General features: G+C 37.0%; 1 protein-coding gene across 7 annotated transcripts in view; it reads left to right on the forward strand.

Annotated features, from left to right (window-relative positions):
* The window catches only part of AVL9 (AVL9 cell migration associated), an 80,502-nt gene that overhangs the window by 14,722 nt on the left and 47,550 nt on the right, over positions 1-18,230 (forward strand). For all 7 annotated transcript variants that reach the window (XR_004804864.2, XR_007402083.1, XR_003143144.3 and 4 more), the window contains exons 2-8: positions 4,197-4,317; positions 5,794-5,879; positions 8,948-9,019; positions 11,123-11,212; positions 12,532-12,598; positions 13,823-13,863; positions 14,592-14,630. Coding sequence is in view for 3 of the 7 variants with exons in the window: in XM_049093783.1 (XP_048949740.1) it covers positions 4,197-4,317; positions 5,794-5,879; positions 8,948-9,019; positions 11,123-11,212; positions 12,532-12,598; positions 13,823-13,863; positions 14,592-14,630 (516 nt within the window). In the remaining 4 variants the exon portion in view is untranslated. The remainder of the gene's footprint in view (positions 1-4,196; positions 4,318-5,793; positions 5,880-8,947; positions 9,020-11,122; positions 11,213-12,531; positions 12,599-13,822; positions 13,864-14,591; positions 14,631-18,230) is intronic.

The raw sequence follows: 18,230 nt of genomic DNA on the forward strand, positions 1-18,230 counted from the left end.
AGCATGCTGGGTAACACTGTAGACTCTTCAGTTTTGCCATGGTAACATTTGTGGGGCATTCTGTTTTGAACAGTGCCCAATCTCCTCATGTCTACAACATCACCTTTCTTGTAGATTTGCATGTATGTGGCCAAAGGAACAACTCCATGTTTTTTCTTTTTAAGATTTTATTTTTTTATTCATGAGAGAGAAAGAGAGGCAGAGACACAGGCAGAGGGATAAGCAGGCTCCCTGCAGGGAGCCCTGTGTGGGACTTGATCCCGGGTCTCCAGGATCAAGTCCTGGGCCAAAGGCAGACGCCCAACCGCTGAGCCACCCAGGCATCCCTAAAATTTCTTTCGTTTTTTTCTTTAAAGATTTTATAGTTCTTTAATTCTAGAAAAAAATAGAACTGGCAGCTTTTATTCACTTAAATATATAAAAGCACATGTTTTAAACTAAGATAACTTGTTTAATTTTTGTTTTGTTTGTTTCTATTTAATTTTAAAAACAGTAAAACTTGGTTTTAATTGGTAGGTCTCAGTAGTACCATTGCACCTTTACAGTATACACTTTATTTTTCTGGGCGTTTCCTGCAGTCATGAAACTATAAAATAATGTATCATGCCGAGGTAGAGGAGTGTTAAGCACAGTCTGTTTCAGAAATAGCTGACTAGGGGATTCCTGGGTGGCGCAGCGGTTTGGCGCCTGCCTTTGGCCCAGGGCACGCGATCCTGGAGACCCGGGATCAAATCCCACGTCGGGCTCCCGGTGCGTGGAGCCTGCTTCTCCCTCTGCCTGCGTCTCTGCCTCTCTCTCTCTCCTCTCTGTGCATTCTCATGAATAAATAAATAAAATCTTTAAAAAAAAAAAAAAAGAAATAGCTGACAAGTATAGTCATTTGTCAACTTTTTAAGAAACTAAAAGGGTAGAGTGCCAGTTCTCTTGTAGTGTTGACTTTTACAAATTTGGCAGAGCAAACATAACTTCAAGAAGACATGTCTTCTACATCCAGTGTTTTCTTTAAAGAGAAAAACATGATAAAACCTTGACTTTGCTGCCTAAAATGTTTTAACTGTAAAGAGAACACCCATCCTTCTGAGTGAAGGGTAGGTGGAATCCACAAGGTGCCTAGAAAGGAGCAGAGGCAGAGCAGCTGACTCAGCATCTCTAGGAAGTGTACCTCGTATGCCATCAGATCTGTGAGGACTACGGATGTGTTTAATTTGGTGCTGTTTGGCTTGGTGGCTTCTATTAGTTGTATGGTTCTCTGACAATGGAATGGATGGATATTTCCTTATTAAAAGGCAAACAAAGGGTACTTTTGAAGTACTCAGAGTTCACACCAGGGTACTGTGTTACTGTTTTGTTGTTTTTTCAGCCTTTTGTTTCTGAGGACCACATAAATGCAATCTGACTAGAGGATTCTTTTCTTTTCCCCTCCCTCCCTTCCTCTCCCTCCTTTGCTCCATGCCCATTGTGGAGCTTGAACTCAGGACCCTGAGATTGGGTCACATGTTCTACTGACTGAGCCAGCCAGATGACTCTAGGGGACACTTTATATCCTACCTGCCTTGCTTTATCAGTATATGCAAATCTAACATTCTTTTTCACAGCTGTGTAGAACTGATGCAAAATTTATGTGATTGCTCTTCGGATGAATATTTAGATTTCCAATTTTGAATATGTCTCCATTACCTCTTTGTCAGATCCTACAGTTCCTCCACACAATATGTGAAACCTCCATATAGAAAAGATACAGAGAGAAGAAAAAGATACAGAGAAATAGAAATGTGAAATGTAATTTGAGATTATCTATGTTCAGCCTTCAGTTAATTGAACTTAAGTGACTGCTGAGAGAAAAGTTTTACTCTGTCCATAACCCAAACCTTTTAAAAATCCTTTCAAACTGAAAACATTGGTTGTTTTGAAGGTAGGGGCTGGAAGATGAGTGGGTAGCCAAGGTGGTAGTGTCAAGGGTGAGAGGGAATCTTCTTAGTGTATAGTCCTTTTTTGTATTTTTATTTATTTTTCAAAAATTTTAAAAGATTTTATTTACTCATGGGAGACAGAGAGGCATAGATATAGGCAGAGGGAGAAGCAGGCTCCATGCAGGAAGCCCAATGCAGGACCCAATCCTGGGACTCCAGGATCACACCCTGAGCCAAAGGCAGACACCCAACTGCTGAGCCACCCAGGTGTCCCTTTTTGGCATTTTTGAAGATTTTAAATATGGAACTAGGTCAGCTATTTAAACAATCACTTTTAAAGCCCTTTTATAACTCTCATATGACTCAAGCGGTATCTTGATTCATTCCATTGAGGTGTGAGAAGATGAGCCATCATATCTTTCCACATTAAAGATAGTCTGTAAAAGTGATTCTTAGTCCTATATTCCAACATTAGTGTATACAGTTAACCCTTGAACAATGTGGGGATTAGAGATGCCATGTATAACTTTTGACTCCCCCAAAATTTAACCACTTATAGCCTGTTAATTGGAAGCCTCACTGATAGCATGAACAGTTGAATAATACATATTTTGGATGCTATATGTATTATACACCATATTCTTAAAGTAAGCTAGAGAAAAAAAAATGTTAAGAAAATAATACACAAGTGAAAATAAAATACTGTACTGTACGAAGATTTGCTTATGTGTGGACCTATGTGATTGAAAACCACGTGCAGGTGCAACTGTGTATTACTACTAATGCAGTATAAATTCCTACATAAATGTATTTTGAAAGAAAATTAAATCACCTAAAACTTCTAAGTCAATATAACAAGTCCCATCCACTTAATTCTTCCTTCCTCTCCAAAAGTCTCATTGAAATAACAAAAAGAAAATAGAAACAGAGAAAATGCTGATAAATTTGGGGAATACCAGAAACTGAAAGTTTATACTAAAAACTTTGTTATTTCTATACAACACAGTAGTGTTGGAGAAATTTCATTAAACTTTCACTAATCAGTTCTCAGTATTGGAAAAAAAGGTAACCTGAAAAGTTGATTAATGCTGGCCCATTAAGTCCTCTTACCAACGCCATACTAAAAACGTAGCTCAAAGCTACAAATATTGTGAGCAAGGGAGCCAGTTGATGGGGAGGCAAACCTAAATCTTGGCTCAAACTTCTCAGGCTTCTTTGTTGGGCCTCCTCTTCTCAATTTAGTAGGATATTGGCATTTCTCAGGGCTTCATTGCTTCAATTACCATCTATTTGATGATAGTTCCCAAATGTAAATCTGCAGTCCAGTCACTGTCACTACTACCCCCATCCTTTTATGCACATTAAAATCTAAAAACTTTTAAATCAGAAAGGGGAAGAGACATGAATCTTTCCTCCTTTTTATTCCTTATATCTTTTCCCTCTTCTGTATAGTAGGTTTGCTAATAATGCCAAATGGTATCAGTAAGTGTGGCTAATCCTTACATCATTCATTCCGAATTTAAAAGTATTTGGGTGGGGGAGGGGTGCCTGGGTAGCTTAGTCAGTTGAGCAACAAACAGACTTGATATCGGCTCAGGTCATGATCTCGGAGTTACGAGATCCAGCCCTACATTGGCTCTCTGTTAAGTGTGGAGTCGGCTTGAGATTCTCTCTCTCCTTCTGCCTCCCACCCCCTGACATGTGTGCACGCTCTCTCTTTCTCTCTCTCTCTCAAATAAATCCTTAATTTTTTTATTTTTATTTTTATTTTATTATTATTATTTTTTGCCCCGGCACCTCAGTAGCTCAGTCAGTTAAGCTGCAGACTTGAGACATAGGCGCAGGTCATGATCCCATGGGTTGTGAAATAGAGCCCTGTGTCCTGCTCCACACTCAGCAGGGAGTGTGCCTTAGAGTTTCTTCCTTTGCCTCTCCCTCCACTTGTGTACTCTCTCAGGTGCTCGCTCGCTCTCTCCCTCTCTCTCAAATAAATAAACCTTTTTTTTTTTTTTTTTTTTTAATCTTAAAAAATAAAAAATGGGGCAGCCCCAGTGGCCCACTGGTTTGCGCCACCTTCAGCCCAGGGTGTGATCCTGGAGACCGGGGATCGAGTCCTGCGTCAGGCTCCCTGCTCAGCCTGCTTTTCTCTCTCAATCTCTCTCTCTCTCTCTGTCATGAATAAATAAATAAAATCTTTAAAAAAATAAAAATAAAATTTAAAAAAAATGTATTTTTGCCTATCAGGATAAAATGTTCCCTTTGAGCTAACATTCCTTACTATTTTAGGTTGAATTCTCTTACCCGCCCCTGATTCCAGGAGATGGACATGACAGCCACACTTTACCTGAAGAATGGAAGTATTTGCCCTTCCTTGCCTTACCAGATGGCGCACACAACTACCAGGAAGGTATGTAAACAATGGAGCAATTAGTAGGTGCCTTTTTTTTTTTTTTTTTTAATTTACCAAGACAGATTCTAAGTGTTTTGATAAATATAAGGCCTTTGGCTTCTTGTGACTATTCATAAAATATTTAAATGCTTGTTTGGAGATGACTAGTCATGCACTAAAGATATCCAGAGGAGTGCTGGGCTTACGCTGGTAATGTTAGTGAATGTTGGTCACTCCTTTGCCAGGATCCCTGGCCAGAGTAAGTGCTTGGCCAGATTAGGACATCTGCTGCTAGTAGCAGTTCCTGCATTTACACCTCAGACTCCTCTCAGAGGGAAACTAAAGGGTTATGGGGCTCTAGATGCAAACTTACTAAGTTAGTACTCCAGTGTCCATGTGGGATTGCTTCTCTGCCCCTGGAGCCACTGCTATTGAGTGCTCTGCCTAAAAGCTTACTGTAAGGGGTGACTGGCTGGCTCAGTTGGTGGAGCATGTGACACTCGATCTTGAGGCTGTGAATTCAAGCCCCATGTTCAGTGTAGATATTACTTAAAGATACAATCTTAAAAATGTTCGTGTATAAAAAGACCATGTTAATACCCTCAGAGAAAGCAATGCTGTGAAGTTATACTGAGTCTCCTATGACACTGTGAGTGCTTTGACTGGCTTAACAAAGGACATGTTTTACCATGGCATTATGGGCTCTACCAAAACACCAGATTAAACTTAATTACCTCTTTTCCTTCTACTTAATAATTTTCATATGAAATGAAGCAAATGTTACCATGCAGTTTAATGTAAAACTTAAATACATTGTTTTTAACCTTGCAAATCTTTTCTTCCTAACTCTTTTATTATGAAAGCTTTTAAACATATAGAAAAGTTGAAAGAATAGTATAGTGAATAATTCCACAGTTTTTCTTTGTATTTATGTATATGTACAGTTTTGCCTTTATTATATGAAAGTAACACTATGTTGCAGACATTGTAACAGTTTACCTCCAAATACTTTGGCATGCACTCCTAAGAATAAGATCATTTTTCAGGATAATTTACAGTACCATTATCACAGCTAAGATTTAACAGTAATTCAATAATATCTAATATCTATGTTCAAATTTCCCCACTTATTCCAAGAATTTCTTGGATCTATCCAAGATTCATGTGTTGCCTCTTGTTTGTATGATTCTCTACTTTCCTTTAATCTGGAATAGATAACGTATTTTCAGAGATAAATTATTGTAGTTTCAATTTTAACCTGTTATAATTCACCTTTTGAGAATGTGCATTAATGAATGTACATGGTAAGAGGGATTCTAAGTGAGAGGGATTCTAAGAAACCAATGGTTGTGATGCTAGAGGTAGTATGACATGGATTCCTTGTTACATCATCTCTTTGGCTGTAATTAACTGTATTGTAATAACTTCAGTTTACATTACTTATTAATAAAGGTAATTCACTTTGGTAATTACATTTTTCTGTCTATCTCTTAGATACTGTGTTTTTTCACTTGCCACCCAGAAATGGAAACGGAGCCACAGTATATGGTATCTCCTGCTACCGACAAATTGAAGCCAAGGTATGGTAGTTACAGTGAACAACAACAACAAAAACACTGATGCTATTTTAGATTTTTATAAACAACTTGAAATTGTTTTCCCTATAGTACCAGCTCATTCACATGAATATTTTTGTAAATTGACATGGGTGACTAATTACCATAAAATATTTTGTGCGTTGTTTTTGTATAGTGATACCTAAATTGTCCATTTGTCTTCAAAATACTGTATTTAAACTTTATAGTTTAATTTTCTTTTTCTAGTGTTTGGTATGTAATTTACAAAAATGAAATGATAATGTGTGTTCTTTAAGCAGCTGTTTAGAATTAATGGAAAGTACTTGTAGTAGCTTTGAAAGACTTGCATTTATCTTAATTATCTACAACTAAGATTTTGTTAATTCTTAAATTACCTGCCTGCATTACTATAATAGCTCTAATTAATAGATTCACGTAAGCCAAGATGCGTAGCTTCCCCTTCCATGGTTGCTTCTGAGCAGCACCGGTTTGTGTGTGTGTGTATGTGTGTGTTTGTGTGTTTTGTTTTAATGAAGATACTCTGTGAGTAAAAAATCTCTTGCATTCATGACATCATTAATACTCTAAAGTAGTGAGTGTTCTGCAACTTCAGCTGCACATTGGCGTCACCTGGAGAGCTTTAAATTCTAGAGATGAGTAGATCCCAACCCCAGAAATTTTGATTTAATATCCTCGTTATCAGAAGGTTTTTTTTTTTTTTAAAGATTTTATTTATTTTTTCATGAGTGACTGAGAGAGAGGCAGAGGCATAGGCAGAGGGAGAAGCAGGTTCCATGCAGGGAGCCCGATGTGGATGGGCCTCGATCCTGGAACTCCGGGATCACACTCTAAGCTGAAGGCAAACACTCAACCACTGAGCCACTGAGGCATCCCAGTTATCAGGTGTTTCAAAAGCTTCTTGGGTGATTCCAATATGTAGTCCAGATTGGAAACACTGCTCTAAAACAGTGATTTTTTTTTTTTTTTTAATGGGAATTACTTGGAGACTTTCTTTTTAATCCACACCTGGCATTTCCTTCTGACTTGAATTAGAATCTCTGGTAATAGAGGCTAGGCAATTATAAGTTTTAAGAGCCTCCTCAGATGAATGATTAACTTAGTAAATCTTTCAGAATTTTCTTATCTTTTTATAATGACCATTTCAGTTGAGATCTGGCGCATTCAGGGTGGTATGGCCATAGACTATAATGACCATTTCAAACATGCAGATAAATTTTTACAATTGTACGATGAACACCAATGTACCCATTGTCTAGATTCAACAATTGTTGATGTTCTACAACATTTACTTTGTGTGTGTCTGTATTTTTCCCTGAACCATTTCAAAATAAATTGCAGGTGCAAACTCCACCATACCCAAAGTAGTTAACTACTGTGAAACAGCCCTTTGTGCATAGGGCCTGGAATATAGGACACACCTTGTAAATATTTGCAAAATGAATAACTGAATTTAAAGATAAAGATAAACCTGAGAGTAAGAGATATCCTGGTAGCTTTGTGCATTTGATTGCTTCATATACTGTTACCCTTAACAGTATGTTTCTATGAGATGAACTGAGTTGCCCCCCGCCCCTTTCTTGGATATCTGTTCCTTTTACTCTCATCCCCTATAGATAGTGTAAACACTAATAAAATTCTCCAAAGCTGGTCAGTATTAACAGTTCTCATGCTCTGCATAGCCTTTTTTTTTTTTTTTTTTTTTTAAGATTTACTTATTTATTCATGAGAGACACAGACTGAGAGAGAGAGAGGCAGAGACATAGGCAGAGCGAGAAGCAGGCTCTTTGCAGGGAGCCTGATATGCGGGACTCGATCCCGGATCCTGGGATCATGACCTGAGCTGAAGGCAGGCACCCAACCACTGAGCCACCCAGGTGTCCCTCTGCATAGCCTTTAAATGGCATTTCATGCTGCCTGTCTTCTCTCCCCCTGGGTCTGACCCATTCCACAATATATTGGGATTGCCATTTTCTCCAATTTTTTTATTGTCACCTAATAACCAGGGGGATAAGACAGGTGTCAGAAGGACCTAGAACCTAGGAGAAAGACTGATTCCCTTTGAAGGAAAGTAAGACCTGATAGATTAATGAAGGCAGAAAGGTAGAAAACAGATTGAGGGAAGGCTCTATTCTTAGTTTAGTGACTAGTTGTCAGTCGTTTGAAGACACTAAAACCCCTTGGTCCTCAGGACAAGTCCAAGGAGATGTCAGGCAGTACACTACAGAGGGGAAGATTAGTTCTTACTTCTTTCACCACATTATCTGAGGTTGATCAAATGAAGGCTTGTTCTTTACTAGTAGAGAACAATAGACATCTCACATAGTCCTCCTCAGAATCGTCAAGGCATGAACTCTGGCTCAGAGCTGGGCTACAATACCAGTTTGCCAGCATAAACTCCAGGCAGTGTAGAAAAGCACCTTAACTGTCTGCTAGTACTTCCGTCTTGGGAGAAACAAGCTGTTTTTGTCATCCTAAACTAGCCTCTTCCCACCAGCAACAGTAGTCTCTGAAAGGGTGCCCATTTTCAAACGAGAATCAAGGACATTTGGTTTGCATTATGGGTGTGGCAACTTATACATGAGGTACTCTTAATCACAGAGTAAGTTTCTTTTTTTTTTTTTTTTAGATTTTTTTTTTTTTTTTTAACTTTCATTTATTTATGATAGTCACAGAGAGAGAGAGGCAGAGACACAGGCAGAGGGAGAAGCAGGCTCCATGCACCGGGAGCCTGATGTGGGATTCGATCCCGGGTCTCCAGGATCGCGCCCTGGGCCAAAGGCAGGCGCCAAACCGCTGCGCCACCCAGGGATCCCACAGAGTAAGTTTCTTGAAGAGTAGGGATAATCTCTCGCTGTTATATTTCTAGTGCCTACCAGATTCTGGCACAAAGTTTCCTGGCTGACTTGTTCAATAAATATATATTCTGAGATTATGAATAAATTTGGAATTTAACTAAATGTAAGAAATTTTTCTCACTGTTATTTTTATATTGGAAGATAATGATTTTTAAATATTTCCATGAAATATTTCTAATAATGACTTTTTTATAGGCATTGAAAGTACGGCAAGCAGATGTCACCAGAGAGACCGTTCAGAAAAGTGTCTGTGTTCTAAGCAAGTTGGTAAGAGACCAAATAACTTGTTAATGTGTTTGTTAAATGTTCGTGGCAGGGTTTTGCTTGAGAATAAGGCATTATTAGAATAAGGAGAGATTATGGAAATAGTAATAGATTAAAATTCATTAGGGGCTCTTATTTATTCTCATGCATCTCCTCTTTCTCTTTGCCCTTCAGCAGTTTTACTCTCATTTGCACCTCTACCCACAACTAGATAAGACGAAGGAAACCTCCTAGCTAGGTATTTGGAAAAGAGGTTGAGATTTGATCAAAATGAGGTTGCTGATCTATTTCATTTATCCATTTTAATTTTGTTTTCAAGACTTTGGATAAATAATATATTACTAAAACTCAAAAATATCACTCATATTTTACTGATGATATAAAAGTATATGACTCTTGATAATGAATAACTGTAGCCTTAACTTGCTCTTTAAAAACTGAAACTTTGGGGGGCACCTGGGTAGTTCAGTCAGTTAAGTGCCTCTTGATTCCAGCTCAGGGCATGATCTCAGAGTTATGAGGTTGAAGCAGGGTTGGTTTCTGCGCTCAGCAGGAAGTCGGCTTGGGATTCTTTCTCTCTCCCTCTCCCTTCCCTCTATCCCTCCCCCTGCTCACATGAGCACTCTCTCTCTAAAAAATAAACAAGTGTTTAAAAACTTAAAATTTTTGAGGAACAGAAATGACATAATGAATTGTACAATAACAATACTTTAAAATTACTCTGTGTACAAGTTGATCAGATTACATGTATCTCATATCCATGGACAATTTAAATGTAGGCTGCTTAATAAATGTTGAGTTTTTGCAAAATAGGATTTATTTTGGCTTCTACTACTAAGCTTTAAAAAAGTCCTGAATAACAATAATTTGTAAATTTATACTATGGGCCTTAATAATAAGATTTTGAGGATCAGATATTTCTTCCAAGATCTTAATTTTAAAGAGAGGGCAAGAATAGACTTCTTAAAAAGGCATGGCTGTAAAAGACCCCAATATCAGAACATTGGTAGATTATACGTAGTTTCTAGAAGAGTAACCTGAAAGATAGACATCAATGAATCACTTTTTTCATACTGGGCCAGATGACCAAAGCATAGGAATACCAGATATTAAAGCAAGTGCGACATGTTGAAAGGCTTCCTGGGTAATCTTTCTTCAAAGAACAATTATAATTAAAAAACACACACACAAAAAAAAACCCAATTATAATAATAAATGTCATTTATCAGGTCTTTTTATGTTAAGTATTCTATACCAAATGCTTTTTAGATATAATTGTCATTTGAATCCTCATATAAAAACAGTGAGATGTAAGTATTTATTGCTCTCATTTTACAAATAAAGATGTATGAGAGAAAAAAAATGTCTAGACCTGTAACTATGAAGTGATAAAATTGGGATGAAAATCCGATTTTACCTGTCTTTAAACAGGCATAGAGGGTAGGGAGAGCTAGCTCACGCAAAAAAGTTTGGTGTTTGTAGTGCATTGTATTCTATATATATGTAAATATATGAAAATATATATTTAAAATATATAAAAATTTAATGACTTTATACTTAGATACTCTTTTAATTTTTATTTTTTTAGATTTTATTTATTTATTTGAGAGAGAAAGCGAGCCCAGGCAGGAGGCGGAACAGAGGGAGAGGGAGAAGCAGACTCTCTGCTGAACAGGGAGGGAGCCCTATGCAGGGCTTGATCCCAGAATTCCAGGATCATGTCCTGAGCCAATTAACTGACTGTGCCACCCAGGCACCCTATACTAGGATATTTTAGATGGTAATAATGATATATTAACAGGGATATTGCAGGGGGACTCTTCCAGTATTACTTGTTTTAATTAATTAGAATATATATATACACTATGGTCTCTGTATTCTGAGACATAGAAATCAGAAAATAATCTAGAAAAGAACATTGAAAATAAGGATGGAAATAGTAGAAGAGGGTCTAAAATAAAAATAAGAGTTAAGGAATAATTTTGTTGCAGTATACAAAATAATAAGTTAAATTAGTTTTTCTTCCTGTTCTTTCAATTACAAAGCTGTAACATTTTTTTTTTTTACTATTATCAAACTAATAGTACTTTTTTTTTCTTCTTTAAGCCTCTCTATGGCTTACTTCAAGCAAAACTTCAGCTCATTACACATGCATATTTTGAAGAGAAGGATTTTTCCCAAATTTCCATTCTAAAGGTAACTGTATCCCTCTATAGATATATTTGGCTGAAAACAAATTCAATGAATCAAATAAATCTTGTCAGTAATACTGTAAAGATAATATTATTACTTAAGAAAGACATTCTTCTTTAAAAATAACATTGACCTATGATCCAGCAATTGCACTACTAGGTATTTATCCTAAAGGATAGAGATTCAAAGGGGTACATGTATCCCAGTGCAGCATTATCAACAATAGCCAAACTATGGAAAGAGGCCAGACGTCCATCAACTGATGAATGGATAAAGAAGATGTGGTATGAAATCTTGCCATTTGCGACAACATGCATGGAGCTAGAGTGTATTGTACTAAGTAAAAGAAGTCTGAGAAAGCACCATATGATTTCAGTCGTATGTGGAATTTAAGAAACAAAATAAATGAACATATGGGAGGGGAGGGGAAAAAGGGGAGAGAGGGAAACAAACTTTAAGAGACCCTTTAGCCAACAAACTGAGGGTTGCTGGAAGGAGGTGGGTGGGGGGTGGACTAGAAGGGTGATGAGGATTAAGGAGGGCACATGTAACTGAATTCTCCTGAAACCAATATTGCACTGTATGCTAACTAACTAGAATTTAAATAAAAATTTAAAAAGAAAAAAACCCACAAAAATTTGCAACTTGAAAAAAGAATATTGAAGGGCAATGAATCTACCAAAAATGTACAATCGATATTTATTAAATTTAACCACACTTTTTATTAGGAAATAATAATGACTATAATTAACATAAGTGCTTCTATTAATGGAAAATAGCTCTTTTGCTAGGGCATTGCTTCTCTAAATTTGCTTGTCTTACTAATATACATGATATTAGTAACACATAATTAGTATACATAATATGCTAACATACATGTTATGTTTATATATCAGTCTTCTGGTTCCAATCTCCCAATGAAAAAAAAAAAAAAGGAGCCAAAAAACCAGAAACAGACTACATGACTGTTTTTCTAAAGATGGATAGCTTGTTTTTCTCTTGGCTGCCATTAATGTATGGAACATAGATCTCTCCTAGATTCTAGTGAGTATAGGACAATTAGGTGTTTAGCAAGAAAGTAGAGAGAACTTAGCCTAGAATCCATACCATGTGAATGAACTAAGCTTTAAAATGAGGAGGAAGAGAAGAAGGGAGTACTGGAAACTGGTAAGGTTTCAGCAAGACCTCTACTGTTACTAAAGTTAGTGTCTGGCAAAACAAACTGCCTCAGGTAAAGAACCAGTTTTTTCCTGGTCATCATACTTCTAATTTAGTGTCTAAAATGATTGTAAAATGTTCTAAATTGAGTCTATATTTTATAGGAGCTTTATGAACATATGAATAGTTCCTTGGGAGGAACTTCATTAGAAGGATCCCAAGTGTATCTTGGTAAGTAGCTTTTTACAAATCAGAAACAATGTCCTCATTTCTTTTCATTTTCTAAACTGAGTTATTTGATTAACCAAGTTGCATGTAAAACTTTATAATCAAAGTTAAATTTCTGTATGAGATCTAAATTTAAATTCTTCCGTGTTTGATGTTGCTGCTTCCTTAAGTATCTTCTTCACTAGTATTTGTATTAATTAAGATTATAACATAATTGTAGCAATCTTTAGAGCTATTATTGTATAAAGCAAATTTCTGCTTTTCAGAAGTATAACGGAAGTTTTTTCTTCTTATGGTAATGCTGGCCAAGTCAATTCCCTGTCATAACAGAGTGGGAGAGCAAGAGAGAGATCTGCTCAATTCTTTTCTGTCCTAAGATTTTTCAAGTTGGGAGCTGTGTATGATTTATGCTATTCTGATAATCCAGAACATTCATTGGTGTCCAAGGTACTCAATTGACACTCAATAAATACTCTTTTCATGATGAGAAACAAGTTTGCGTCACACAGCGATTTATGCTCACTCAATTCCTATTTTAGCATTAAGTAGCCAAATTGTGGTAGTTCGCATTTATAATCCTGTTATAAGTAAGCTGGTCACAAAACTCCTGAGAATATATTTTTCTCTGAGTTATTTTCTCTTGTCCTGTGGCAGATGATCGGAGAAGACTGTGATTTAGAAATAATAACTATGGAGTGTGGCAACCAAAAACCATGTTTAAATGATTGACTGCCACTACAGTATAAGCTTCAAATTTCCACTACAGTATACGCTTTATAATTTCTAAACTTGTATAATTTGTAAGATATTTGTAGAATGGGGAGAAAATGTTAGAGCTACATTGTCTACAACAATAGCCCTTAGCCTCATGTAGCTATTTACATTTAGATTAGAATTAATAAAAATTAAATCAAATTAAAAAGTCCAGTTTGTCAGTATACTTGCTACATTTCAAATATTCTGTATTGGACATATGTGGCTACTGTATTGGACAATACAGATTTAGAACATTACCATTATTGTAGTAAGTCCTATTGGACCATGTTATATTTGACTGTTAACAATAATTTGGTAAATTCTGAGTAAATGTGTGCATAACCAAATATTACATAAATATTTTTATATTCTTACTATTCCTATTTTTACCTACCTTTCCTTTGATTGGAGGAAACTTTGACAAAACCCAGAGATTGTCATCACAGATTAGCTTTTTTATTAACATTGTAGGTCTGTCTCCTCGAGATCTTGTGCTTCATTTTCGACATAAGGTATGATACCTTATTTACTTTATAATGTACTAAAATTGTATTCATTTATTTGAGCAAATTCTGTATGCTACAAGGTCGAATGCAGATTGTGGAATACCATATTTTAGTTCTAAGACCGTTCTCATAATGATAAAAGTTGAAAGTGTTGGTAGAGCTTATATGATAGAAATTTTGAAAGGTATAGGAATACTGTCTGTGCAGGGGTGGATACCTTTTTCTGTTGTCTTTGTAATTTCAGATGTCATGAAATTAGAATGGGAAGGAACATGTTTTAATCTTACAGAGTAGTTTGTATATTGCCCTGAGAGTGAAACATTTTCCAATAAAATATCTATACTTATGTCTTCTGATCTTTATTATTAAAGATATGTTGACTGGGACATACACAAATTGATCATTCATTTAACAAACATTTATTGAGTATCTACTATGTGAATGCCCTGGACATCCAGAAATAAATGAATAGTCCTTGCCCTTGAAGGAGCTTGCAGGTATTTCAAGCAAAATAACAACTCCTTCCAAAAAGCACAATTTGTTAAGTGGTTCTTCACTAATACATAATTTTTAGTTTTTCAGTATAAGTTCACAATTTTCAATGTAGTTTAAGCACTGTAGCTAATATTATTGATTAAATCAATGTGATTATGTTTGAGAAAGGGAAAAGGCAAATGAATAAGTGCTTGAGTTATGCTTGAGTTTCTTACTTTAACGCAATATTTTTTCTTTAGGTCTTAATCCTGTTTAAACTAATTCTTCTTGAAAAAAAGGTGAGATTTGAAGGAATAGAGTAACATTTGTTTGCTTTTTTAAATATACTATGTAAAGTTAAAACTAATGGTAAAGTATAAATTAACACTTTTTTGCCTGTCATATTGTAGTAGACTAAAGCACATATTCTTGTTCAATAACACAGAATTATAAATTCATGTAGTCTTTTCTGGAGCCAATTTAAACTGACCAAAATAATGAGGGACTGTATTGGGTTACTGCAGACTTCAAGGCTGATTGATTGAACGATTCTACAGTATAATTAAGTATCGAGATTTTTTTTTCCCCCATCTCTTTGCTCCACAGAGTGTAGTGCTAGCTTTATCCTGTACCTGGTTTCCTTTGTAGTGTAGGTTAACTGCCAACAGTAAGGTTTCAACTCAAGATATTGATTGCAGTGTTGTGACTCCAGCCCTGGGTCAAGGCTCCATGCTCATTGGGGAGTCTGCTTAAGATCCTCTCCTTCTGCCCTTCCCTCCACTATTGCCGACACTCATACTCTCTAAAATAAATAAATAAAGTGGGACACCTCGGTGGCTCAGTTGGTTAAATGGCCGACTCTTGATTTAGGCTCGGGTTTTGATCTCAGAGTCGTGGGATCAGCCCCCCACCCCCACCCCCTGGACTCTGCTCAGTGCAGAGTCTGCTTGTCCCTCACCCTCCCCATCTGCTGCTCACCCTGCTTGCTAGTGCGTTCTCACTCTCTCTCTGAAATGAATAAAATCTTCAATAAGTAAATAAAATCTTTTAAAAAAAAGTTGGTGGTAGTGGTAATACCTATTCCCAAACCATTTAATAAGAATCATCTTTTCAATTTGTTTAGACCCATGAGGCCATGTGTCTGGAGTGAACAAATAAATTGTTACCAAAGAAGTGCATATACTGGTTGGTTTAAACTTGAGTTCCAGATCATTCTCTAGTACAAAAAGATAGAATCACCATGATTTTAGACCAAGGGTGTGCAAACTAGGCCCCAGGACCAAATCTGGCCTACTATATATTTTTATAATGTTTTATCAAAACATAGTTATACACATTCATATACTTATTGCTTATGGCTGCTTTTGCACTATAGTGGCAGAGTCAAATAGTTGTGACAGAGACCATATGTATCACCTACAAAGGAAGAATACTTAATATTTGACCCTTTATAGAAAAAGTTTACTGACTTCTGGTTTAGACTAATAAGGAACCACCCTTGGATATGGGGCCAGTTTTATATACTATATTACTGTGCTAAGTGGAGTAGGGGTAGAATGGATGTTGGAAAGTCAGCCATTTATAATGTCTATTGTGGTTTGTTACCTTAAAAATATCTATTTGTGGGGATCCCTGGGTGGCTCAGCGGTTTAGCGCCGCCTTCAGCCTGGGCGTGATCCTGGAGACCCGGGATCAAGTCCCACGTCAGGCTCCCTGTGTGGGGCCTGCTTCTCCCTCTGCCTGGGTCTCTGCCCCTCTCTCTCTGCGTGTCTCTCATGAATAAATAAATAAATCTTTTTAAAAAAATTTATTCGTTTGGCACAGTAGTAGTTCTCATATTTATTTTCCAGAATTAATGTGAGTTGGACACAGAGCTCCATCTAAGATATTCTGTCACAGAATAATTTATAATAATGAATTATCAGTGAATAAGTACTGGCTCTCCTTGTATATTCTACATGATTCAAATGACTAAAGAGATTTGGAGGGTTTTTTTGTTGTTGTTGTAATGATGTTTCATTGAATGTTAAGTGAAAAGTTGATCCAAGTACATATCAAGCCCATGATCCCAATTTTAACAAGCAAATATTCATTAAAAAGAGACAGGAAGGAAAGACATCAACAGTTTGGTGAGAATATACGTTATATTTTTTATATTAAAGATTTTATTGATTGATTTAGAGCATGAGCAGTGGGAAGGTGGAGGGAGGGGGGGGAGGGAAATTCTCAAGCAGACTCGGCACTGAGTGCAGAGCCCAACACAGGGCTCAGTCTCAAGACCCTGAGATCATGACCTGAGCCAAAATCAAGAGTTAGACACACTTAACTGGTTTAGTTATCCAAGTGCCCCTAGGTTATATTCTTAAGAAGGAAATATGTTTCTAGTTTTCTGTAAAACCATATGTATTTCTTCTTCAAAGAGAAAAAAATGTTTTTTAAATGAATGAATCTAACATATGTGCAGTGTTTTACCTTTTTAAAGTTTTTAGGGGTGCCTGGGTGGCTCAGTCTGTTAAATGTCTGCCTTTGGCTCAGGTCATGAAACCCGGTCCTAGGATCAAGCCCTGCATCAGGCTCCCCACTCAGCAAAGACCCTGCTTCTCCTTCAGCCTCTGCCTGCCACTCCCCTGTTTGTGCTCTCTCTCTGTCAAATAAATAGATAAAATCTTTTTAAAAGTTTAAAAATTTTTGGGATCCCTGGGTGGCGCAGCGGGTTGGCGCCTGCCTTTGGCCCGGGGCGCGATCCTGGAGACCCGGGATCGAATCCCACATCGGGCTCCCGGTGCATGGAGCCTGCTTCTCCCTCTGCCTGTGTCTCTGCCTCTCTCTCTCTCTCTCTCTGTGTGACTATCATAAATAAAAAAAATTAAATAAATAAATAAATAAAAATAAAAGTTTAAAAGTTTTTTTAAAAATAAGGTTTTTAATTGTAAAATACACGAAACACCTAATTTACCATCTTTTTTTTTAAGATTTATTTATTTATTTAAGATAGACATAGAGAGGCAGAGACACAGGAGGAGTGAGAAGCAGGCTCCATGCTGGGAGCCCGACGCGGGACTTGATCCCAGGACTCCAAGGATCGCGCCCTGGGCCAAAGGCAGGCGCTAAACCGCTGAGCCACCCAGGGATCCCCCCTAATTTACCATCTTAACCAGTTTTAATTGTATAGTTGAGTGGCACTGAGTATATCCACATTGTTGTGCTGTCATCATCATCCAATCACAGACTCTTCATTGTGCAAAGCTAAAACGAACTCCCAGATTTCCTCTCCCCACTGACAGTGACCCTTCTACTTATTGTTACTACGAATTTGTCTACTCTGAGTTCCTTATACAAGTGAAATCATGCAGTATTTGCCTTTTTGTGACTGCCTTTTTGTACTAAGCATAGTGTCCTCAAGTCTGATGCATGTATATCACGTGTCAGAATTTCCTTCCTATTTATTTATTTATTTATTTATTTATTTATTTATTTATTTATGAGAGACAGAGAGACAGAGACACAGGCAGAGGGAAAAGTAGGCTCCATGTAGGGAGCCCAATGTGGGACTTGATCCCAGGCCTCCGGGATCACACCCTGGGCTGAAGGTGGCGCTAAACCTGAGCCACCCAAGCTGCCCTCCTCTTAAAAAAAAAAAACAAAAAACAAAAAACAAAAACTGAGTGATACTCATTGTATGTACATACTACATTTTGTTTATCCCTTCGTCCTTTGATGGATATTGGGTTGCTTCCACCTTTTGGCTCTTATGAATAATGCTACTATGAACAATGGTATGCATATATCTCTTCAAGACCCTGCCTCCAGTTCTTTTGGGTATATACCCAGAAGTGGTATTGCTAGAGATGGTAGTTCTATTTTTAATTTTTTTGAGCAATCCCCATACTGTTTCCATA

This window comes from Canis lupus, chromosome 14 (genome assembly GCF_003254725.2).
Source record: "Canis lupus dingo isolate Sandy chromosome 14, ASM325472v2, whole genome shotgun sequence".
NCBI classification, from domain to species: domain Eukaryota; kingdom Metazoa; phylum Chordata; class Mammalia; order Carnivora; family Canidae; genus Canis; species Canis lupus.